Raw genomic sequence first — 26,432 nt, forward strand, 5'->3', positions numbered from 1 at the left:
TGGGAGTGGAGTATAGGAGCATGGAATAGTGGGTGGGATTGGATTTTAGATCCCCCTCCTTTTTTTTTTTTAGCTACCCCCCTTGTAAGAGGGAAATAGCCATTGGTAGTTTGTACTTGGCTGTAGAGATAGCCTAATCATGTGACAAAAATTATGGACAATTTATAGCTTTTTAAAATTATTTATATAATGAATGTTACATACAGTTCAAATGTGGTATGGACACTTGTGTAACTGTTACAGTTATCTACAGTTACTGTAGATATCCGAGATAAGAACAAGAACCAGCACTGAAGATGAAATTTTACTCATTTAATATATTTTATGTTGTCATCCATTCAACTATATTTCAATCTGTATATGAAATTGCAGACGATGTTATTTGCCTCAAAATGTCAAAACTTCTTGCGGTACTGAAAACGTTCGATCTTTGCTTATTTTGTGCAGTCGCTATGCTAAAGTGCTACACGACCGGCGGTCGTTCTGTTGTTAGTGTTGCCCAATTATTCTCTTCTCTGTCGGACGTACGAATCTATGTTTACATTAAACACACCTTAGGACCAAAGTATTCGGCAAACTTTAACAATCCTTTATATTCTTTGAAAGCACGACCAAGAATAATCCTTTCAAATATTAAAATACCATAATGTGTTTCCTTACATAAGTAACCGTATGAAACCGTAAATCATTTTGTCAAATTCCAATTTAACGTAACTGCCACACTGCCTCAGAACTTCGTGCAAGGAGTAGCCGCACATTTCAGCTCTGAATTTGTTATGTTCGGATTGTGAGAAGACATCCGACAGTCAGAGGCTGAATAACCTGAATTCTAAATTACGGACATAACTACCGAAGATATGACGTGGTTAGAATATATTTTGATACATTACAGGTTAGTGCAATGCAATCATACCTAAAAATTGCAAGTAGTTTCACTGAAATATCTACTTGGGTGAAACATCATTGTGGATTACGTAATACCAAACAAATGAAACGAGACATATAGTTAATGACTATGCAATAGAGAGCCAATCTTTGGGTACGTCCTTGGATCATTGTACTCTGTAGGTTGTGGGATGGTGCAACGTCGGTGACATTAGTACGCCAAAACAAACACAAATGCACACAATCGGATACAGAATTATGATTGGATAGATTGTGATCATGAAAGGCCAATTCGAACCTATTCCAATCCCATGTGCACATACATATACGTGAACCTATAAAAAAAAAAAATCGCCTACAGTTTATGATCAAATACCCCTAGACCCATCGCCTAGCAACGGTTCTCGAGCGGCCGAGCCTTCCCGGTATATCTATCAAAGATCTACATTTGTCGGTTGTTTCTGTTTTTCATGTAAAAATGGAGGGGGGGAATGAAACTGACTGATCTTGGAGTTAGGGTATGAGACCGATACTCTTAGGCTGTACTTGCCGGTAGAGGCAAGGATAATGGATTTTGAAGGTTGTGACCGCCAAGGTGTAAGTCTCCGATATCCATCTCACATGACCACAGCATGCAAATGCCCATTGTTGTATCTTACGGGAAAGGGAGCTATGCTGGTGGTATCCCGCCTTTGTATCTCGCAGTATCTAGTTTGCTCTTAAATTCGTGTACTTTCGTGTAAATTTGTGTGTATCCGCACATTATGTATTCACCTAGTTGTATTTACATAGTTGTATCTTGCGGGAAGGGGAGCTATGCTCGTGTGTCCCATCTTTGTATCTCGCAGTGTCTAGTTTGCTCTTAAATTCGTGTGTGTAATTACATTTACCTAATCATAGTATAGGAAAGGAGCAACGCTCGTTGGGTCCCGTCTCCCATCCTCTATTTTTCTAACATACCTAGACTGTGTGTGTGCGCGTGTGTAAGTGTGCGCACGTGTACATGTGTGCGCACGTGTACATGTGTGCGCACGTGTACATGTGTGTGTAAGTGTGCGCACGTGTACATGTGTGTGTAAGTGTGCGCACGTGTACATGTGTGTGTAAGTGTGTGCACGTGTACATGTGTGTGTAAGTGTGCGCACGTGTACATGTGTAAGTGTGCGCACGTGCACATGTGTAAGTGTGCGCACGTGTACATGTGTGTGTAAGTGTGCGCACGTGCACATGTGTGTGTAAGTGCGCACGTGCACATGTGTGTGTAAGTGTGCGCACGTGCACATGTGCGTGTACGTGTGCGCCCGTGTTCATGTGTGTGTAAGTGTGCGCACGTGCACATGTGTGTGTAAGTGTGCGCACGTGCACGTGTGTGCACGTGTACATGTGTGTGTAAGTGTGCGCACGTGTACATGTGTGTGTAAGTGTGCGCACGTGCACATGTGTAAGTGTGCGCACGTGCACATGTGTAAGTGTGCGCACGTGTACATGTGTGTAATTGTGCGCACGTGTACATTGTGTAAGTGTGCGCACGTGTACATGTGTGTGTAAGTGTGCGCACGTGTACATGTGTGTGTAAGTGTGCGCACGTGTACATGTGTGTGCAAGTGTGCGCACGTGTACATGTGTGTGTAAGTGTGCGCACGTGTACATGTGTGTGTAAGTGTGCGCACGTGTACATGTGTGTGTAAGTGTGCGCACGCGTACATGTGTGTGTAATTGTGCGCCCGCGTACATGTGTGTGTAAGTGTGCGCACGTGTACATGTGTGTGTAAGTGTGCGCACGTGTACATGTGTGTGTAAGTGTGCGCACGTGTACATGTGTGTGTAAGTGTGCGCACGTGTACATGTGTGTGTAAGTGTGCGCACGTGTACATGTGTGTGTAAGTGTGCGCACGTGTACATGTGTAAGTGTGCGCACGTGTACATGTGTGTGTAAGTGTGCGCACGTGCACATGTGTGTGTAAGTGTGCGCACGTGTACATGTGTAAGTGTGCGCACGTGTACATGTGTATGTAAGTGTGCGCACGTGTACATGTGTATGTAAGTGTGCGCACGTGTACATGTGTAAGTGTGCGCACGTGTACATGTGTGTAAGTGTGCGCACGTGTACATGTGTGTGTAAGTGTGCGCACGTGTACATGTGTGTAAGTGTGCGCACGTGTACATGTGTGTAAGTGTGCGCACGTGTACATGTGTGTAAGTGTGCGCACGTGTACATGTGTGTGTAAAGGGCCCCCCATTCACGACAACGATTTTCAACCCCAACCCAGATTTCGAACATGGTCTGGGTTGGAGTTGTGGCTGGCGGCTTCGCCACTCACTGCAACAACCAATTGTTTAAATTTTTGCAGTTGATCCGCAGTTCTATTGTGATAAGATGTCTGATCTCGACTCTGACGATCTTTTTGATATTGCTTTTTTTTTTTAGAGGCAGATAGAAAGCGCAAAAAAGTCAAAGTGGTAAGTCTTGGCTTCAAAAAAGAAACAAGCTATCCCATATTCAATTATTAGAGGAACTGAGACTAGAGCCTAAAGACTATATGAACTATTGAAGAATGGATGAATCCACATTTTTAGAACTTCTGTCCTTGGTAATACCAATCATGAAAAAAAACAGGATACGATGATGAGGAAGGCTATTACACCTCATGAACGTCTCGTATGTACATTACGATTCCTAGCAACAGGGAGGTCATATGAAGACCTCAAATTTTCCTCCATACAGTTCTTAACGAGCCAATTTTTTTAACTACATCATCACGCGTAGCTGCGGGGTTTACTTCCTTAAATTTTGAAACGAGTATTTCATAAGCATTGTTTCTCATCATTTTATTTGAGTATTCTTTACTTTCAACTTTCCACAGGCATGGATGTTGACGGTATATCTCAATAATCTCTCTTACGAAATATTTACTGTACGCTTCCATTTTCTTTACTTAGGCAGCACAACTACAGCTACTAGCGCACGGTACGAGAATTTGGGCACAAGTGATAGAATTGGTTGTCCACACCCACTCACCACACCAACCCCAACACAGACATGAAGCTCCGCCCACAAAATATCAGGAAAATCTAAACGACTCCAACTCCAACCACGACCTGCAAATCGCGGTTGCGATGTAGGTTGTTGGAGCCCATACACGAGAAAATTTGGTCTGGGTTGGGGCTGGAAATCTGGGTTGGGGTTGAAAATCATTGTCGTGAATGGGGCCCTTAAGATTTCGAACATGGTCGGGGTTGGAGTTGTGGTTGGCGGCTTCGCCACTCACTGCAACAACCAATTGTCCAATTTTTCGCAGTTGATCCGCAGTTCTATTGTGATAAGATGTCTGATCTCGACTCTGACGATCTTTTTAATATTGCCGTTTTTTTTAGAGGCAGATAGAAAGCGCAAAAAAAAAGTCAAAGTGGTGTAAGTCTTGGCTTCAAAAAAGAAACAAGCTATCCCATAATCAATTATTAGAGGAACAGACTAGAGCCTAAAGACTATATGAACTATTTAAGAATGGATGAATCCACATTTTTAGAACTTCTGTCCTTGGTAACACCAATCATAAAAAAAAAAAAAAAAACAGGATACGATGATGAGGAAGGCTACACCTCATGAACGTCTCGTATGTACATTAAGATTCCTCGCAACAGGGAGGTCATATGAAGACCTCAAATTTTCTTCACTCATATCGCCCCGAGACCTGTGATGCAATTTATAAGGTTCTTTTAACTTTCCATAGGCATGGATGTTGACGGTATATCTCAATAATCTCTCTTACGAAATCTTTACTGTACGCTTCCATTTTTTTTAGTTAGGCAGCACAACTATAGCTGCAAACGCACGGTACGAAATTTTGGGCACAAGTGATAGATTTGGTTGTCGCACCCATCAACCACTCCAACCCCATCACAGACATAAAGCTCCGCCCACAAAATATCAGGGAAATCTGAACGACTCCAACCCCAACCACGACCTGCAAATCGGGGTTGCGATGTAGGTTGTTGGAGCCCATTCACGAGAAAATTTGGTCTGGGTTGGGGTTGAAAATCGTTGTCGTGAATGGGGCCCTTAATGTACAGGACGGGACCGCTACATTCTCCAACTCGTTTTAAATTCGTGTGGTTCCAGTATGTTAAATATTTTCTCGGTTTATTCAAATTTACTCACCTGCATGGAAAACTTTTTTACACATATAGGTTTGTATTATAGAAGGCGTGACATTTCATAGGAGTGACAAATACCATTATCATATCAAAAGAGCGATATGATGGGACAACGAAAAAGTGACAGAACAAAGATCATTCATAAGAGTGAAATTTAATATATATATATATATATTATATATATATATTGAAAGAATATCAACTGTAAAATACTTAGGATTTTGTTCCAGAAATTAGAGTAAATTGTCGAAACATTCTAAACTTTGGGACGATCCAAGATCTATATACACCTTGATTAAGTCCCACACATTCATGCCCCACAGATTTTTTTTTTTAATACGTAAGTTGACTTACCTTGTAGTGGAAGGCGATATAATACTTCCTAACTTCTTGGCAAATTGCTGCTAGCGCCAAAGTTGAATTTTTGGTCCTAATTTTGACTGCTTCAACAGCCTCGACAATGCGCATTCTCCATGTCAGTGGGGCGTGATTGTATGCTTTGTCTTCTCATGCCGAGCCACCAAAGATATTGAATATTGTCATACCACGAAATATTGTTGAACCATTACAATTGTACTTGCACGGGGAATAACGATTGTTTCGGGACTGTATATGCCGGTAGATGTGTCCTTTGAATGGTAGTTTGTCTTTGGCCATTTGAGATTTTACAAATCGATATTCATCCATTATGGGCAGCAACACTTAGAAAAGTATATTTCACTTCTGAACAAAGAACACGCACAAAATTATGTTACTACGTTTAAACCGAGAGTTCCAACCATACCTGATAGGCTTGAGATCTCGATCAGAAATGACTGTCGACAAATTAGTTATGGTTTCGGAAAAGTTTCGAATAACTTTCATGAAGCTTGAACCGAAGCATCAATGTGGGAGGGCTGAAGGAGTAAAAAATCCTGGGTACTGATCTTTTTTGTACGATAATTATATTCAATATAGTGATAATATTTTTCATTCAATAGTTATCATCTACACTACCTAATTTACGTAATTGAGATATTTATTATTTTTGTCTAACATGTTTCCTAAACGTATGATGACCGGTGCTTTATTGTGTGTGGTGCGATTTGTACGAAGGACATTGATTTTATAAAATGTGATTTTCGTGTCACTTCTTTGAAATTTATATCTGATTTGTTATTCCCATGAATTGTCACTCCTTTAAATAGCACCGATTTATATATATATATATATATATATATATATATATATATATATATATATTGTAACGTAATATTAGATATTACGTCATATGTGTAATTATGTTATAGAATTGTGTTCCTTTGTATTACATAACTATGTTCATATTTCTTGTCTATGTATGTATTGTAACAATGTTAAGCAGTAACGCCCGTCCACTATATGTAATCTTGCCTACGTGCGGAGAGGTGCGCACTCTTGTAGAACAAACAGACAAGCGAAATCCTGAATAGTTCGGAGCGCACAGATTTGACAGTTACTAAATAAATAGATTGTTCAAGCGAGTCGAGGGTCCTAAAACTACCCATGTTGACGTGTTAACTTACCCTCCTCCTCACCCGCACCCTTAACCGGAAGTATCTCGCTTCCGGTCCAATGGTATATAAGCGGTGGTATCCGCTCATTCCTTGTCATTTTTCGCATATCTTATCTCTTGATAAAAACTGGAAGTTTAGACTCATGAGACGATTGGTGTGAAGTGATCACCCTTTTTGCCTACATTACGTGTCTGATATACATTGCATTACTTTACTTATATTTGTACTTATTACTTATTTTGATGCATGTTCCTGATCTCTTTGTACTTAGATAGTACCATATTGTATACTTATCTTGTTTCTTATTTGAACGATAATTTCCATATTCTCATAATCATGTAACGGTCCCATTGACCCTACTGCCCATTCTCTTTTGTGTTGATTGCCTGTAAATATTTTCCATTAATAATTTCGTTTACTAGTTTTATCGCTAGTTTAATATTCCTTTCCTGGAATCTTCTTTGTTACCTTTACTTCTAGTCTTACGAATTATCTAGGCCCTGACCAGATAGTTCAGTCCTACAGTGGCTTCTAGAAGTGCGCTGGTTCTTAAGCACTTAGACGTTATACGTAACGTCTCTTCACATACCAGCCGCCCGTAACAATATATATATATATATATATATGTGTGTGTGTGTGTGTGTGTGTATACATATATATATATATGTTAAACAGTAGACTGTAAGATCTTTCATGTATTACATTTTCAGACAAATGACAGAAAATAGAGATTACAAGAGATTTTTGTACAAACATCAACACATGAACAAGGGATGTGGAAAGCTCTATCCCTTGTTTTTGTGTTGATGTTTGTACAAAAATCTCTTGTAATCTCTATTTTCTGTAATTTATCTGAAGATATAATACACAAAAAATTATATATATATATATATATATATATATATATATATATATAAATATATAATACCATGGGAACAAATTGCGTAATACCACGTGTCTGAGGAATATTGAAAATAGTTTCCCCTTTTTCGCACTGGTACAATTGAAATGGCCTAGAATTAGATGTAGTCTGAGCTACGCAAAGGAATATATGACTAAGTTTGATTGGAAAAACAGACGGGACCCAAAAAGTAACCCCTTTGCTGTAAAATACAATTATACCCGTTGCACTGAGATCTGGCCGTTAGGGCGGAGCACTGGGAGTTCCCCTGTGGTGCCACATATAATTATTCTATAATTTCATTTTATTTTATAATTCTATTTTATAATTTTATAATGTTGCCTCATATGATTATATTATAATTTTTTGTCACACACCACCACTGAGGTAAAAATCAAAGCAATGTTTTCTATACAAAGGTTTCGTTTCTTTAAGTCTAGATATGGCATATGTGCATGAGAGAGCGACGTTGCCGCTACATCTAATCTCTGGCCCCGCCCCCCTCACACTGCATTCAGAAAACATTGCATCCACATGCACGTTCTCGCCATGGATGCCCACATGTGGCAACACCGGGAAATCTCCTAGCCCCGCCTTATCGGTCATTTCTCCTTGCGCTGACTATAGGCGAAATATTTCTTGCCAGTATAAAAATACGTTTCCAATCGATAGTTTTTATATGTTTATTTTATTTGTTTATTTATTTTATTCTATTATTATTATTATTTATTTATTTGGTTATTCATTATTTATTTTATTTATTTATTCATTTTGAGTTGGGCTGGTATCCGCTTCGACAACATTGTCGGTGGTCTGAAGCTGTCCAGATTGCAGATGCAGGAGACGGTGTCCACGCTGTGCCACATCGGTGACGTCACCAAGTCATCTTAGGTTCGAGGTGAGTAGCGGTTGGAGGCCGTTACTCAGAGAGGATGCCCTGATTAACCTCTTTGCCTTGGCCAGGATTCGAACCGACGACGAAATCCTGCGAGGTTAACAGACACCGAGACAGAGAGAGAGAAGCTAAAGGGAATTTTATTTATGTATTTGTTTATTTTTACTACACCAAAAAGTGACAGAAATAGTAAATAACCATGCAGTCAAAATCTAGGTGTATACAGTAAGCTCTCGATATAACGGACGATATGGGGACGGGTCTGTCGTTATTTCCGAAGATCCGGTATAACCGAGGATCCGTTATATTCTATGGAAATACCGGACAGATCCGTTATATTCTATGGAAATACCGGACAGGTCCGTTATATCCCGAAGTGTGTCCGGTATTAGAAATTAATAGAATTAGAAATTATACAATAGACGTTTCACTAATCCATGTGTGTACTCTGCATAGCGTCCTTGTAGACATCCTGGTAATTGAGAAATGCACCAGTGCTGTGGTTATGCTGAAGCACTCCTCTGGGGTTGTCAACACCTCCCTTGAGTCCCTGATTCAGGCCAAGTGGGTGGCCCCTCTTGATTCAGAGCAATAAATCTAATGACACAGCTACCTGATTTGAACCTTTTAGTCTAGTATGCCCTGAGCTAAGCAGCTACCACCAAGGCAGACACTGTAAGGTTTACACCTGTCCCCTCACAGTGCCAAGGTAGTGGAGGTACTTTCTCATGACCTCTGGGATTATTGGGTCATAAACCCAGTGCTTAATTTCCCCCTCAGTGGACTACATAGTAGGTAGGGGCATGGGAGAGTGAATTTTTATATAATTTCTAATCCTACTCATTTCTAATACCGGACAAACTTTGGGATATAACAGATCTGTCTGGTATTTCCATTGGATATAATGGATTCTCAGTTATAACGGATCTTTGAATATAACGACAGACCCTTGTCCCCATATCATCCATCATATCAAGGGTTTATTATATATCTGGGAACCAGACATAGTACTACAGACTGGGGTGGGCTTGTAATGTACCTCCATCAGATGCACCAAGCCTACTATGCAGTGGCGGAGCAAGGGGGGGGGCTTTAGCCCCCCCAAAAAGTGGCCAGCCCCCCCATTAGCCCCCCCAACTGAAATGAGCAAATTGAAAATTTAAAACACTCATTGAAATAATTTTATTAAGTGGAATTTTTAATTGCCAGGGCTAAAGATTTGTCAGCCATCAGTGCTAGCCCTACAATTAACCCCCTCCCCTTCTGAAATGAGGATAATGTATGTATTAGCATATTACTATTAGCCCCCCAAAAATTTCCTCAGCCCCCCCCTTAGCCTCCCAAACTAAAAATTCATGGCACCGCCGCTGCTACTATGCAGGAGGACGGAGTGGTGAACCTCCAGTGGGCTCACTGTGAGGACCTGGAATATTCTTTTCCTCTCCATGGACAATCATCTCCCTTTTTATCAGCTGAGCTCAGTAGACTTCCAGTTGCAATCCGAAGAAAAAAATAATCCAGTCAGTATCATACAGGTGGAAGTGCTGGTAAACTGACAGTAACAAAATATAGTACAGTTATACTGTCCTGCACTTACTCCAGAACCAATGTATCCTGTATCCTGGGGGCTGTGTGTCTTTTGCAAGAATGAAGTATGGTAATGGATTGACTGTTATGTATTATATATGATTTCATGTTAATTTCAGATATATTTTCAGAAATAATAGGACAGTATTAAACTACACAGATCACAAATGCAGGCCCCAACTATTAGCAGAGACATTATTTCTCATGTTTGTAGCCTGTTTCCTACGGGCTGTGGGCCTCCTGCAAGAGAAAACTTTGGCGATGAATAATTATCTCTAGTTTAATTCATTTGTCAGGTGGGTCATTGTGGTCCTGTTCCTTCTGCCAGTGTCATTTTTCTACGACTTGTGGTACTATGCACGCTCCTGGGTGATTTTCCAGCTCAATTCAGCACCAGGGAGTCACAGCCAGAAAGTACGGGAGGTTCAACGGCAGGTTAGTATATAGTCAGGTGATAAGAATGACACATTTGCTCCTAATGTGTCCTGTGCAGTGATAGAAATGGGGAATTCACAGTTGCTCAGCATATATAAACTATTTTATTTCATTATTTTTTATCATTATAATTTGTTTCAATGAAGACATTTATCATGATTTCCAAGCATAGATCCTGAACATATATCTAAGCTTCATCCACACAAGCACAGTGTCTGCAAACACAAGCGAGACACTTGTTCAGTGATGGAGTCACCACCTTCATCTGTAGGAGTTGCTGCTCTTGTCTGCAGATAAACACAAACATTTTGCTGGTTTGCCTTTAGACAAATGTGGTAAGTCTGCCATGGAACAAATTTCTCGCTTGTGTGTACAGACACTGTATACTTATGTGGACAGGGTTTCAGTATATATTTACTTCACAAAACTCATTTCTGTCACTGACCGTGTACTCTCTATAGTATAGCCACTTGATATAGTGTTATGGAGTCTGAAAGGAATATCCACTGAATATTAATAACAGGAATAAACTACACAAAACTTTATGTTGTAAACTAAGAGAAATACTATAAACCTGTAGCAGTTCTCAAAGTGTAGCACACGTATCCTCAGGGAGATGCACATGATTTCAGTTTGTGTGCACCAGCAGTTCCCATTTTGCAAAGAGAAATGTATACTTGGCAAATTTTGCATTGTTTGCTTTAATGATTCTCAATAAGTGATATTTATTTTATCAGTAGATTAGAATCTGACTCAATGATTTGCCAGGTAGTCATATTCTTTTGTAAACCTGTTAGAGAAATTCAACAAGAGATACATAAGATTATTAGTCATAACCAATAATAATAATAATAAGTTTATTTGTCATTGAATCAATATACATGAAGTGCAAATAATGAAAAGAACACATAGTTCGAAATAACAATTACAAATGCTGAGGATAACACAAAAAAGTATGTAAGCTTAGGATAACACAAAAAAGCATGTAATACAATTAAGAAAAATTCATTTGAGAATCACTGCTCTATGAATTTTGACACCAGGTGCGTGAATGGATTGCAAATGGTCGCCAGGAGAGGATGTGTACAGCACGCCCTGGATGGCAGACTATCAGCTTCAGGGAAGGTGCATATAAAAAGACTCTTCATAAGGTCTCCATCAATATGATTGATATAATCAAAATCGACACAGAAAATAAGGTGAGTAAAAAGTTGGGAGACGTATATTTTTGAAAAGGGAAGCATGTTTATACATTTTGGATGGGATTTGTTACATGTACCATAGCAACACTAATTTCACAGGAAAGTAATTTCTTTAAACAGCAATACATGTATTTACATGCACGTAATCACGAGTCCAACATGTGATCCAAAACCTTGGTGAATCACATTTCAATAACATAATGGAAGGTACAACAAGCTATCCAAACATATTTGCAGATGATGCAGATATGAGAAGAGTGAAAAATGAGGAGGACTGTAGACTACTGCAAAAAGGTCCAGACACTATTTTTGCGGGGAGTCAAGAATGGAAAATTAATTTCATTACCAAAAAATGGAAAGTACTGGAAATGGGCAATAGTGGCAAAAGACCATAAACTATTTCTTGGAAAGAGAATCCATTACAAAAGCAAAAGAGGAGAAAGATTTGGGAGTGTTGATAAAAGACAACCTGTCACCTGACAGACATATTAGCAGGATTGTTGAAGAGACATGTGGACTGCTGCCAAAGATTAAAGTGGCTTTTCACTATGTGAAAGAAAAGATGATGAAACTTCATTGCCATTATGAAACATAGTCGGAGTCTGAATTCAAGGCAGACTGAGGGTTACAAAGGAAGAACATACCAACAAGGGACCTATTGGTTCATTATTAGGTTGTTGCCAAATGTCTTATTTCTTCCCAGCCACAAGGCCTCCTGTATATATGCGAAATATGTCTGGGAGCCACAATAGCAGACAGGTCAGTGTTACACATACAAGATTGTGCAGCCAATCACAAAACAATCTTAATGGCAAATGGTCATTGGACATATGACCCAATCTATAAAGACTCCTCAGGTTGGCCTGCCAGTCTCTGTTTGGGAGAGTAAATGACCTCAAGGGCTGAGATAATCCTCACCAAGCTTAGAGATTGTGACAGGATGAGTAATACTGAACAATATCCATCAGAGAGGATGATGCTCTTGTGAATGGTCTAATGCATACTGGACTGGCAAAGGTAACAGTGATATGTAGAGGACAGCCTCATATACTAGACAACTTTGCTCCGTTTACTGTGATTTTTCCCACTGATATATTTTTTCCAATGTGGATCCTTTCTGCATGAGGGGACGGAGAGGGCGGGTCGCCGAATTAATGAAACAGCCTTGCTGTGGATGTGCTGTGTCTTGTGACACTACTTCTGACCCAGGACAGTGGACAAGATGCAGGGATGACCCATCATCCAAGTGCCAAGATAAGAGGGAGGGAAGAGGTTAGAGGGGAATGGATTATGTAAGGGATGGAATGGGTGGGAGTGGTTTCTATGCCTTTTTCTTTTGGCTACCTCCCGTGTAAGGGGGAAAAAGCCTTTGGTATATGTATGTATAGATGTGGTACATAATATTGTATCTTGGTGGAGTGCTAAGGTGTGTGTTATGCTGCAGGTTGTGATATGTGAACCATTGGTGACCATGGGGCAGTTAACACAGACGTTGATTGGACTTGGTTGGACCATCCCAGTGGTACCTGAAATGGATGACCTTACCATTGGTATGTGCAACCTATTTCTTAAGCATGGTAATATGACTACAATAGTTGATCAGTGTCTGGTAATATCAAAGCACCGGATTAGTAATAATGTATAATGTAATAATTGTTGCCTTGAGTTTTGTGGACAAACACTGCATGTTCACAGAAAATGACAAAATTCCAAGGACCTTCCCATATACCACTAGAAAGACCCGGGAGAAATCCCTTTGGGCTGCATCAATATATCATTCACAAATACTGTACTCCCGCCATCCCCCACCCACTCCCTTCCATGCATCACAGCATCATCCATACACAGCCATTCCCTACACAACCATTCTCCATACACAACCATTCTCCACAAAGGGAGTATTGTACAGTATAGAAACCATGGCAGACTGAAAAGGTCACCATATATTACAAAACTGATCAATAGTGCACCACAGGAAACCGCCATAAAAGCATGGTTGTTTACTTCCAAATAGAGCAAGACACATTCGTTGAAATACAGTAGTTATGAAATATTACTACATACTGAAGGCCTTCTTCCCCAAATAAGGTGGTTGGCCTACAACATAGAAGTCCATTCAACTTCCCTTGCCACCTCAGCACTTTGGGGATGAAGGGTTACCTTAACCCCAGCTACATTGCTGAAGACAATACTGTGGAGTCATAACTGCTAACAAAAGTTTGACATCATAGCTTTGTATTTTTCTTGGTTTACTATAAAATACTTTATAACCTTTCTGTTTTATGTACCATATCATTTATAATCAAGATCTATGATATAACATGAATTTGCTGATAGATGTTTCTAAAGTTCAGTTCCTGATGTAGTTTTAGTAAATGTTGACCTTTATTTTATTTTTATTTTTAAGGGGGTCTGGTGATGGGTACAGGAATTGAGACTTCGTCTCATCGTGTTGGTCTCTTCCAGCACATTTGTCGTGCCTTCGAGCTCGTACTTTCGGATGCCTCAGTTGTTACATGTTCAGAGGTATGTAATGCTAGACTAGGTTGTTGTTGTTGTTGTTCCTGTTCCCTAGACTGTGTCTGAGTAGTCCCGTCTCCCCAAGGAATGCTACAGCCGGCAAAATGGGGTTTTCCCACAAATCCTTTATGGAGTTTATGTTGTGTTGCTTGCGTGCATGATTGTGTATAATGCAGTCTTCCATGACTTGTTGAATAGTATGGGGTGAAGTGTTACCTCCTGGGCATTTGCCCACAATGCAGTCATCCAGTCTCTTCTGGTAGCTTAGAAGGGCTGGGTGGTGGTCGCATTGCAGTCTGGCCAGGTGGACTCTGTCCTTTCGTAGGAGAGAGGATTCAAAGGGATGGACATCAGGGGGTCTGGCATGCAGCAATGTGTTGTCTAGACTTGGTCATGTAAATTTGCTGCTGCTTTCATGCATACTTATATGTACATATTTGAGTGAATATACAGGTAAACGTCGACTTACGATGGCCGCGACTTACGATTGTTCGACTTTACGATGACGACGACGACGACGACGACATGATAATTTAACCCCTTCCATACGGTGCCGCACACGTAGGCGTCATGAGGAGCAAGTGGATTCGCGACGCTGCCATATCGGCGTCTTGATTATATTTATTGTAGTCGCCCCTGTGTTTTTACATTCTCTCAAATGTGCCCTAAATCCCATTCTCTGTGGTTTTCAAAATTCGCGGGTGAAAGAGAGAACGATCGATATAAGCGGTGACTATATTTTATGATGCGAGTATTATTACGTCACGTCGTACGGCTGGCATTGGCTGCTGCCCGCGAGATTTAAGTTCCGTACTGAAAATACATATTATAGTGTTTGAATATGGTAAAAAGGATAAAAATAATTAAATAAACTACTGTACATGTTTAATAGGCTATATTCAGTATCTCTGGTGGTTAATATACAGGTAAGCTAGGTACAGTGACCACGGAACAGAGTGATACACAAATTGGGGATCGACTTACGATGAAATCGTCTTACGATGGCTCTATCGAAACCTAATGCCATCGTAAGTCGACGTTTACCTGTATATTTTCTTCATAGATAGCTCTGCATCACCAAATGTGTAAAGTAATCTCTCCCATATCAGAACTATCAAAAGAAACATCATGTGAGGGCAAAGCCTTTATTTGTGTGATGTTTCGCTTGTTAGAACTTTATCAAATGCATGGATTATGGATCGCATAGGACAGACCACCTGCTTTTGTGAGGTCGATTTTTGTGGGACAGGAAGAGATGTCTGTAGGAAAGTAATTATAGTCATGTATAAAAGGGGGCTATTGCCACTGAGTACTTTTGAGAAATATTTATTTAGTCTTGGATCCTGGCTCAGGAGATTTGTATATCAAGACTTGCATTTATATCAGCCAAAGAAAGCAGGGAACATGGTTGGAGACAGTTGTAGAGAAAGGTGGAAAGATGAAAAAAAAAAAAAACTAATGAGAGGTAAACTGAAATGAGAAGATGCAGTATGACAGAAAGACAGAAATAAAGTGAGTTTTAGTCAAAGAAATGTGCGTAAGTTTGTGCATGTGTATGTGCTTTTGTTTGTGCAAAGTATGTTTATATTTCGTACGAGAAATGAGTTTATTTCACTTCTCACATGTAACAGTGAATATAATGGTTGATATTCACATGGTTATTCATTATTTCTCATGTATACTGCTTTGGGAAGAGGCACAGAAGACAAACAGTCTGTACAGTGAGGTTTGGATGTGATGATGTTGGATCAGGTGTTTGTGTGTGGCTTGTAGATTTTCTTGTTGTCTTGAGTGTAGCTTATGTCTGTGTTGTTGTTGTTGTTGTCCCCTAGACTGTCTGGCTGAGCAGACACAACACATTATGGAAGACTGCATTGTACACAGTCATGCATGCCAACAAAATATACACTCTATGAAAGATTTGTGGGGAAATCCCATTCCAGCCATGGGGTTCCTTAGGGAGACCTCCCATAGGGTTGGAAGGTCTTGGTATATAGAATAAAAAATGATAAAGTAAATTCACTATGCCAGTGAGTTTTATTGTACCCTAAAATGCTAAAGTAAATATACCTAGTGTAAGATAAACTTGAGTACAATGTAGCCCATTGCAGAAGGTGAATCCAGACCTATTCTACTCTGTACCTTGGTCCTATGGAACACTTGGCTTCCTCACTGCTGTTCACATCGACATCATCCCTGCTCAACGGTGAGTGAACACTCTTGGATTCACAGTAGCTTAGCTTTTAATTCATATTTACTGTGGAGTACCAATAATGAATATTGTACCAACTGCCCTGGGTCAGAAGCAGTGTCGCAGGGCAGTGGACAGGATGCAGGGATGACCCGTCATCCAGGAGGTGCCAAGATAGGAGGGTGGAGGGGAGTGGAATATATGGGAAATGAAATGGGTGGGAGTGATTTCTATGCCTTTTTCTTTTTGGCTACCCCCCATGTAAGGGGGAAAAAGCCTTTGGTATATGTATGTATGTACCAACAGGTGATGGTTCTGCAAAATAAACATCAGAGTATTATCTTACTGCCATCTATCTTCAAAGCTTGTTAACATGCTTATCTATCTGTAATTGCAGCCCTAAGGGGTTGACAATTTCTGGACTGGGCTTAAGATATCTCTCTATCAGCTGCATTTACTACACCTTTTCACATAAGGAGAGCTAACAACTGGTGACTTTTCCCCTCTTCCTTTTGCTGTAAACTGGTGACATAGAAAGTGATCCACACCTATACAACTTACAATAACAGTTTCCTCGTAGAGTAATATATGAAAGGACCCAAGAAGTATTGCCAGACACTGTGAAGTTACAGGTTTCCAGTTAATGAAGTTCAAAGCAATAATTATTACTTATCGCTGACATACATTGTGTGAGAAGAGACGGTTGTAAATGTGGGCAAAAGATGATGAGCTGTCCTATACCAAGAATGATGACAATGGCAGGTTGGATGTGAATTTTTAGGGTGAGAAGCCATAGAAAATGGAGAGTTTTGAGCATTTGGGGTTACAAGTGGCAGTGAATGCAGGAGTGGAGGTGGAGGTGAAGTACATAGTAAAGAAGGCAAGTAAATGTTTAAGGGAATGAAAAATGTTATAAGAAATAGCTATCTGAGAATGAATACAAAGAGAAAGTTTTATGACAAAATTATTGCATCCATAGTACTGTATCAAGCAGAATTGGAATTTGAGAGTGCAGAAAAGAAGAGCCTGAATATATTTGAGAGGGAATATTTGAAAATTATGGTAGATGTTACAAAGATGGGTAGAGTGAAAAATGTGGAGGTAAGGCACAGAATTAGGGTGAAATGAGAGCTGTTGGATAGGTTAGGTCAAGAGTGCTTCTGACCTGGGCAGTGGACATGAGACAGGGATGCTTTCATCCACGAGAAGCAAAGATAAAAGGGAAACAAGGGTGATGGATGGGAGTGGAATAGGAAAGAGTGGGTGCCTGCTTTTGACTTGATTACCTCCCTTATAAGGGAAAAGAAACCCTTGTTGTATAGATTTATCCTTATTTATATTATTATAGTTTTTATTTATTTTTCTTTAATATATTTATCATTATTACATTTTTTCTGCATCTGACCTAGTTATGGACCAAAAGGTCTCCTGTCGGCATGCTCCGCCTTTGTAATCCTCTGTAGACCACAAAATACACACACACAAAAACACATTCACACTCAGATCGCTGAACAAGCTCTCCACAACAGACCACCAAACTCGGTACCTGTACTCCACTAACACCTCCCAGACATCAGCCCTACAGAAAAATCCATCTCAAGAGAAGTAAGAACTACACTGAACTTGCATTCAGAACACCATTGAGCATTAAAAAAATTTAACACAAAATAGGCTGGCCACAGAATCAAACTTCTGAACAACACAGAAGACATAGAGCATCTCATTTTTCCCACAATGATTTATTGGCTCTCCTGGTGGCTGTTGTCAGATCCCTGGAAGCTGTGGTGTCTCCTGAAAAAGAGACAAGGGGCAACAAATTATTTGAGATTTTTAGCAGCATATATATTTACCTAGTTGTATTTTGCAGGAGGAGAGCTATGCTCGTAGTGAGCCACTGTTGAATCTTTCCGCATCCAGTTTTTTCTTAAAGTCATGTATAGTTTTAGCACTCACTGTTTCCTCTTTCAGTTTGTTCGAGATATCTATCACTCTGTGTGGTAAGCTATTCCTTTTCAGATCTCTTCTCTAACTGTCTTTTTTAAGTTTCTTCTTGTGTCCTCTTGTATTTCTTCTGTCCCATTTTAGTAGGTCATCCCAATCAAGAATTTCCATCCCTTTCATAATTCTGTAAATGGTTATCAAATCACCTCTTTCTCTTCTTTGTTCTAGGGTTGGTAAATTTAGTCATTCGTTTACCTTCATTTGTTTATCAACATCTTCAATAACATTTATATACTTTGGCCTATGCTGTTACCATCATCTGTTACTGAATACAGTACTACCTCTCATTAACGGACTAAAAGGGGGGTAACGGTGTCCGTTGATGTGAATAATCCGTTGATTTGGAGTGGTTTTTGGGTGGCATAGTGATTGCACGTGTGGGTTATTGATATCCCCGTCTGGCGACATGTGGCAACTCACATGCCTGGGGTAGGCATGCATGGTGCTTAGCAACAGTGCTTGAGTGAGAGACCGTAGAGGGACGTGGAGTTACGCGTGGGTGCTATATTGAAATATGTTATTCTAGTGTATCTTCTTGTAACTGTATTAACATTAACCCCTTCCATACGGTGCCGCACACGTAGGCGTCATGGGGAGCGAGTGTATTCGCGAGGCTGCCATATCGGCGTCTTGGTTATATTTATTGTAGTCGCCCCTCTATAATGACATTCTTTCTAATTCTTTTGTAATCGCATTTTCTATGGTTATCAAAATTCACGGGTGAAGAGAGAACGATCGATATAAGCGGTGACTATATTTTATGATGCGAGTATTATTACGACACGTCGTACGGCTGGCATTGGCTGCTGCCACCGAGATCTAAGTCCATGACGCCTACGTGTGCGGCACCGTATGGAAGGGGTTAAGGCTGAATGTACTTAAGAACCTACAGTGTATATTATTAGCCCTCGACCAACACACACAGCACAGCACTAAACAACAGCACCAAAAACACTGAAAACACAGCGAAAACACCACAAACACAGCTAATTAACGTCCGTTGATGAGAAGTAGTACTGTACTTATGTCCATCTTAGCCTTTTTATGAGTCTTATATTTTCTTTTTTGGTCCACAGGTTTGTGCGAGTTGAGTACCTGCCATGTCATTCCCTGGATGATATGGTTACCACCTTCACAGCTGAAACACAACGGGAGGATGCCTGTGACTTTCTGGAGGGCATCATGTTTTCCTTGGACAAGGGTGTGGTCATGAGGGCCAATATGTGTACTTCAGCTGAACCTGGGAAGGTAAATTTAGATATAATTTTGAAAAAAAAAAAAAAGTGAAAAGAGTGACTGGCTTGCAGTAAGCTTTTGAATGGTAGAGGAATGCAGTAGTCACATACATTCTAGTTGTTGTTGTTGTTCCCTAGACTTTGTCTGAGCAGTCCCATTTCCCCAAGGAATGCCATGGCCAAAACGGGGTTCTCCCACAAATCCTTTATGGAGTGCATGTTGTGTTGTTTGTGTGTTGAATAGTATGGGGTGAAGTGTTACATCCTGGGCATTTGTCCACAATATGGTCATCCAGTCTCTTCTGGTAGCTTAGAACACCTGGATGAGTACCATGCATTCTAGTTGAGCAGATTGGTGAATGGTGAGAGATTAAGATTGAAATGATTATAACCGTTTCTTCAAACTTCACTAAGAAACCTGCTAGCCTACAATGGCCAGTGAAAGTTTTTGGACCCTCCCACAGAGGAACAAATATTGGAGTGTTATCCAAATTATATTTATGTACCTCGCTGTGGATGTACTGTGTCTTGCGTCACTGCTTCTGACCCAGGGCGGTGGGCAGGGTGCAGGGATGACCCGTCATCCAGGAGGTGCTCAGATGAGAGGAAGGGTGGGAGGGGTGTGGAGTGTATTTAGGGATGAAATGGGTGGGAGTGTTTTTATGCCTTCCCCTTTTTGGCTACCTCCCTTGGAAGGGGGAAAAAGCCTTGGTATATGTATGTATGTATGTACCCAACTGTAATGTAAAGGGAAGGAGCTATACTTACTGGGTATTGTCTTTGTCTCCATTTATCAAACTTGGCCTTAAATTTGTTTATAGTATGGTTTGCACTATTCCCTCTTTTAGGCAGTTTTACCAATTTGTTTTATCTGTACAAAAAACTTTCTTGAAACCCGTGAGTCATGTAGTCTTTTTCATTTCATTCCCATCTCATCTCTTTTTATCAATACCATTTTTCTAGTTTCTTATTTCTAACTTTCCAGGAAAATGCTTACTTCTCTTGTCCTGTCCTTTTCTTGTCCCTGTCCTTGGGTTCACATATAAATTTCTTTGTTTTCATTCATTTGCCCTTAGTAAAAATATTCTTAGCTTCTCTTTGGTACTAAGTGCCTTCAGAGAAACATGGGTTATCACTGGAATGACTATCAAACCAGAAATTGTTCTGTGAGATTCAATCTAGATATGTTCCGAACATAATTTGTAAACAACCCTGGCCATCCGGACTGTTGTTGTTGTTGTCGTTCCCTAGACTGTCTGTCCGAGTAGTCCCATCTCCCCAAGGAATGCCATAGCCGAAACTGGGTTTTCCCACAAATCCTTTATAGAGTGTATGTTGTGTTGTTTGCGTGCATGATTGTGTATAATGCAGTCTTCCATTATGTGTTGTATGGTATGGGGTGAAGTGTTACATCCTAGGCAGCTGTTCACAATGCTGGTATGTTTCCCTGATGTCATTCCTTCTTACAGGGTTGTCACCACAAGAGACAATCCTCGATGGAGGAGACAAAGGGAATGCCCACAAAACTTATAGCTGGGGCAAATTGATTTAATCTGTTGAGAGGTGTTTGGAGTGGAGAAGGTGGCTGTTTAGGAGTTTGCATAGAGAGATTGGAGGCACTGACAAGAGTGGTGAGTGAAGTACAGTGAGACCTCTCATTAACGGACATTAATTAGCTGTCTTTGCGGTGTTTTACTGTGTTTTTGGTGCTGTTGTTTAGTGCATACAATCACTATGCCACCCAAAAACCACTCCAAATCAACGGATTGTTCACATCAATGGACACTGTTACCCCCCTTTTAGTCCGTTAATGAGAGGTAGTACTGTAATGCAGGGCCCCGTCATGGGTAAGTGCCGCCCCGGGGTTAGTTGAAAAGTGCCCCCCCCCACACACACACACACATACACCACACACAAACACACCACCACTACCACCACCTTCCATATCTGATGGTCACTAGCATGATTCACATGTAACGCTCATCCACAAAACAACGTTTATACACACATCATCCATACACACAACTCATGATAAATGAATCATGTATTAAGTACATTAGGGGGAATTTTCTTTACCTCCTTTTCACCAAAAGTGCCGCCCCCCCAAAAACGTGCTGCCCTGGGGCATTGCCTCCCCCCTTGTTGGGTCCTGAAGTAATGTGCTCCTTGGCATATACTCCCAATTGATGATGATTGATGACAGCCGTAGTATAATGTTCTCCTTTGTATCAAGAGATTTAATTCTTTCTTTGACATTTTTTATTTATTTTTTATAAGATTTTTTATTTTTATTTTTGAGGAGTACTAAGATATTATGATATGAGGCGTAGGTGGGTTGAGGGGTTCTATCATAGAATTGTATACCTGTCATTCCCATATGCTGCTTTAAGGACAGGATTTTGGTGTTTAAGTGTAGATGTGTTGTAGTACAACCAGTTGTTATTTTTAGTTAGTTCATAGGTTTTCTTTGTTTCCTCAGGGAAAGTGGAAAATTATTAACTCACCTTTGCACAACTTGTATTTTGTTCTTACATGCATACATACATGTACCAAAGGCTTTTTTCCTCTTATAAGGGAGGTAGCCAAAAGACAAATGCATAAAAACCACTCCCACCCATTCTATCCCCATCACACTTCACTACCCTCCACCTTCTTCCCTCCCTCTTATCTTGGCACCTCCTGGATGATAGGTTATCCCTGCATCTTGCCTACTGCCCTGGGTCAGAAGCAGTGTCACAAGACACAGCACATCCACAGCAAGGCTACTTCATTAAATCAGCAACCCCCACTCTCCATCCCCTCATGCAGAAAAGGAGAAGACAGGGAGAAATCCCTTTGGGCTGCATCAAATTTTTCTCACACATACTCCCTCACCCCCCATCCCCCACCCATTCCACCTCATGCATCACATCATCATCCATATACAACCATTCTCCACTCACCCGTCTTCTGTCCTCTCCCATCCTTCCTCAACAGACATTCCCCTCTTTCCCAAAGCCCCTTTTACCCCATCCATCCATCTTTTGTTCTTGCACAGGTTAATCCTATTGGGAGATGGTACAAACCATGGTTCTTCCGCCATGTTGAGTCCTTCCTGGATCTACCTCCTGATAGCCAGCCCACTACTGAGTACCTGCCCTTGCGGGACTACTACCACCGCCACACACGCTCCATCTTTTGGGAGATTCAGGTGAATTATATGTATTGTATCCAGAGCTATATTGCACATTCATTTTCAAGCAGACACTGCTTTTTTGTTGGGAAAGTAACTGGCCATTTATAAGTAATCCTTTACAAATTTTATTTTGGTTAATCCCAGACAATTGTATTTTTAGTGGGTTTAAGTCAGAGTATGATTTTTTTCAAGAGGTAGGAGGAAACAACTGTGCCAACTATGTAGTCATCTAAAGAAACAGACTTTGTTGAGGTATAAAAGTTTAACACAAAGATTCAAATGAACCTGAGTTGACTTACATATTTACCAGTGCATAAGATGTAACCCTGTTACATGATTAAAGAAATGAATAGATATTTTGAGGGGAAAAAATCATAATAAATTTATTGAAAGTTACTGAGAAGATTTTTAGGGAAAAACATTATTTTGTGTATTGCCATGTTAGCAGCAATAGCAGCAGACATATTGTCATGTTAGTGGCAATACTGATCAACCATGTTTTTAGTAAATTAAGATGAGACCATTGCTACTAGTATTTGTCATTGATCATAGAATTACCATTAAGCACAGATAAACTAAGACCCTCTTAGCCATACACCACCAGCTGATCTGCATTCTGCCCAAAACTCTCATTTGGTAATGTGGCCACATTAGATACAGGTTCATTTTCTCATTCCTTGAAAATGACATGTCTTATGCACCAGCAAATACGGTACATGATCAAGTCCATCTGACTGGTGTCAGATCATGTCACATAAGGTGTACCAATAATGTCACTATCATTCTCACCTTTAATTAAAATTTACTCATGCATAGACACTTGGATCTAGTCTTATGTACTAAAGGGTCTCCTGACATCCTGTTTTACTCTTTTTTCATTGTGTTATGATTTTGTTTTTCTAGGATATCATTCCATTTGGCAACCACCCACTCTTCAGGTACACACTAGGCTGGCTTGTGCCCCCTAAAGTCTCCTTGCTGAAGCTGACGCAGGGAGAGGCAGTGAAGAAGTTGTATGAAGAGAACCATTTCATCCAGGACATGCTTGTGCCCCTCTCTTCCATGAAAGAATCTCTCCATGTCTTTGAAGAACAAGTCAAGGTACACTTGATTTTACTGTTTCTGGTGTTCTTGAGATTCCCCCTTATTTTCTTTGCAAATTATTCCTCCTTACCTTTTCACCAGGATCATCAGGTGGAGGGGAGTGGAGTATGTTTGGGATGGAATGGGTGGGAGTGGTTTTTATGGCTTTGTTTTTTGGCTACCTCCCTTATAGGTGGAAAAAGCCTTTGGTATATGTATATATCTTTTCTGTTGAAAGTTATGGGTATTATATAAACGCTTAGAAAAGTACTTAACTGTTTATTGTTCTTGAAAGGCACAATGCACATGACACGATTAAGTTTATATTCAGACAAAAATGTACACGACAACCTCTCCACACTGTGGCTTCACAATGACTAACTTGGAGAAGCGTAATGTTTCCTTTAGCGCGGGAAATCTCTCAGGCCTAGCAACTGAACTTTCTTATACATGCAAATTAAGTATAGGTTATACAATAAATCAAATGACAAAATTCTTACTATACATTGCATTATACATTCAATCAAAAACAACACAAGATGCACAATAACAAATATTCATATTTCAACACTCCTTCTCAGATTGTATTGTTTTTGTAAATTCTATTCATTCACTTTTAGTTCAGTCATTCCCATACCTTTTCTAAATTTTTGAAACTTATCCACAGGGAGTGCCTTGGTTAATATATCAGCCAACATATTATCACTTGGACAATATTTCACACCAATGATTTTGTTATTGATCAACTCTCTCACAAAATGAAACTTTATATCAATATGTTTAGTACGAGAATGATCTTTCTGATTCTTCGCAAGGACTATAGCAGACTGATTATCCTCAAAGATAGTTATAGGACTTTGACAATCGTGTTTCAAGTCCGTTAGCAAAGATTTAAGCCAAACAGCTTCCTGTGCTGCACCAGATAGTGCTACATATTCCGCCTCAGCAGTTGAGAGTGCAACGCACGATTGCTTGTTTGAGCGCCAAGAAATCAGTCCACTGGTCCCGAGCCTAAAACAATAACCTGATGTGGATTTACGGTCAGATCTATCACCAGCCCAGTCAGCATCAGCAAAACCTACACATTCATTTACATCATCATTAGTATAGAGTAGTCCAACTGTAATGGTTCCTTTGAGGTATCTGAAGATCCTCTTAACTGCTGACCAATGCTGTTGATAAGGTTTATTACAGTACAGTACTTTGCAACATTACATACTGCATATGAAATGTCTGGTCTGGTTTTTGTGGACAAATATAACAAACTGCCAACTGCAGATTGATACTTAGTAGTATCAAAGAGATCTGATTCATCATAGTCTTTTAAAAGAACATTGCTTACATCACATGGAGTAGATACAGGCTTACAGTCACCAAAGCCAAACTTGTTAAGAACACTCTTAATAAATCCAGATTGATTGATGAATATTTTACCATTATTTTGTGCAATTTTTACACCTAAAAAATATTTCAATTCTCCTAAGTCCTTCATCAAGTAACGCTCACTCAACAAATTCTTAATCTCAGCAATAATATCAAAGGACTTACAAGCTAGAGTGGGAAATGGTCCAATCGATGGAGTGGTTGGGAAGTGTGGAGTTCCAGGAAAGAATCGTAGTGGAGAGTTGATGGTGGAAATGTGTCTAGAAAGAGAGTTGATGATAGCAAATACAGTGTTTCGGAAGAAAGTCAAGCATAAGTACACATGGGAGAGGGTGGTGGAGGGAAGGGTGGTAGATAGAGCGCTAATGGATTATGTAGTGGTAAATAGGATTATGATAGGAAGAGTTAAGGTGTACATGTGCTAAGGGGAGAGGGTGGGGGAATATCAGATCATTTTTTGGTGGAAGGTAAGTTGAGAGTGGAGGATAGATGGAGAAGGAGGAAAGGGACAAAAGGTAGGGAGGTTCTTAGAGTGAACTCCTTGAATGAAAAGGAAAAGGAGAAGGAGTACGAAAAGAAGCTGAAGGAGGAGGGGGAGGGAGTAAAGGATAGAGCAGAGATGGGTGTGGAGGAGGAATGGGGATGGTTCAAGGAGGGAGTCTTAAAGTGTGCAAGGATGGTGTGTGGAACAAGAAGGACAGGGGGAAATAGAAGAAAGGGTAGTGAATGGTGGGATGAGGAAACAAAGAAGGTTGTAGAAGAGAAGAAGCGAGCATTCACAGATTGGTTACAAAAGAGGACAGGGGAGTCATATGAGACGTACAAAGAAAAGAAAAGAGAAGTAAAGCAAAAGGTAAAGGAGGCAAAGAGGAGAGCAGATGTGAAATGGGGTAGGAGTATGACAGAAAATTTTGAAAGTAATAAAAAGATGTTTTGGAAAGAAATTAAGAGAGGAAGAGGAGGCGAATCAAGTAGGGAAGAAAAGGTAAAAGGTACAGATGGAGAGTTGATAATGGAAGAGATGGCAGTGAGGGGAAGATGGGCAGAATATTTTAGGGAGTTGCTGAATGTGAAGGAGGATAGAGAAGGAAAGATAGCTGCAGTGGGAAATACGAAGAAAATGAGAGTGATGAGTGAGGAGAATGGAGGAGAAATAAGGAAGGATGAGGTGAAGGCAGTTGTAAAGATGATGAAAGCAGGTAAGGCACCTGGTCTGGATGGATGTCATGCAGAATGTCTGAAAAAGGGA

General features: G+C 40.2%; 1 protein-coding gene across 1 annotated transcript in view; it reads left to right on the top strand.

The window, feature by feature from the left end:
- Positions 1–709: 709 nt before the first annotated feature.
- Positions 710–26,432, top strand: part of LOC143034993 (delta(24)-sterol reductase-like) — a 32,736-nt gene continuing 7,013 nt past the window's right edge. Inside the window, exons 1-9 of the mRNA XM_076201374.1 lie at positions 710–892; positions 10,255–10,393; positions 11,437–11,592; positions 13,040–13,145; positions 14,003–14,121; positions 16,227–16,321; positions 19,384–19,555; positions 22,580–22,732; positions 23,621–23,818. Of these exons, the coding sequence (XP_076057489.1) occupies positions 858–892; positions 10,255–10,393; positions 11,437–11,592; positions 13,040–13,145; positions 14,003–14,121; positions 16,227–16,321; positions 19,384–19,555; positions 22,580–22,732; positions 23,621–23,818 (1,173 nt within the window). The 5' untranslated portion in view covers positions 710–857. The remainder of the gene's footprint in view (positions 893–10,254; positions 10,394–11,436; positions 11,593–13,039; positions 13,146–14,002; positions 14,122–16,226; positions 16,322–19,383; positions 19,556–22,579; positions 22,733–23,620; positions 23,819–26,432) is intronic.

Source organism: Oratosquilla oratoria, chromosome 18 (assembly GCF_046742065.1).
Source record: "Oratosquilla oratoria isolate Oo_2021 chromosome 18, ASM4674206v1, whole genome shotgun sequence".
NCBI lineage: Eukaryota > Metazoa > Arthropoda > Malacostraca > Stomatopoda > Squillidae > Oratosquilla > Oratosquilla oratoria.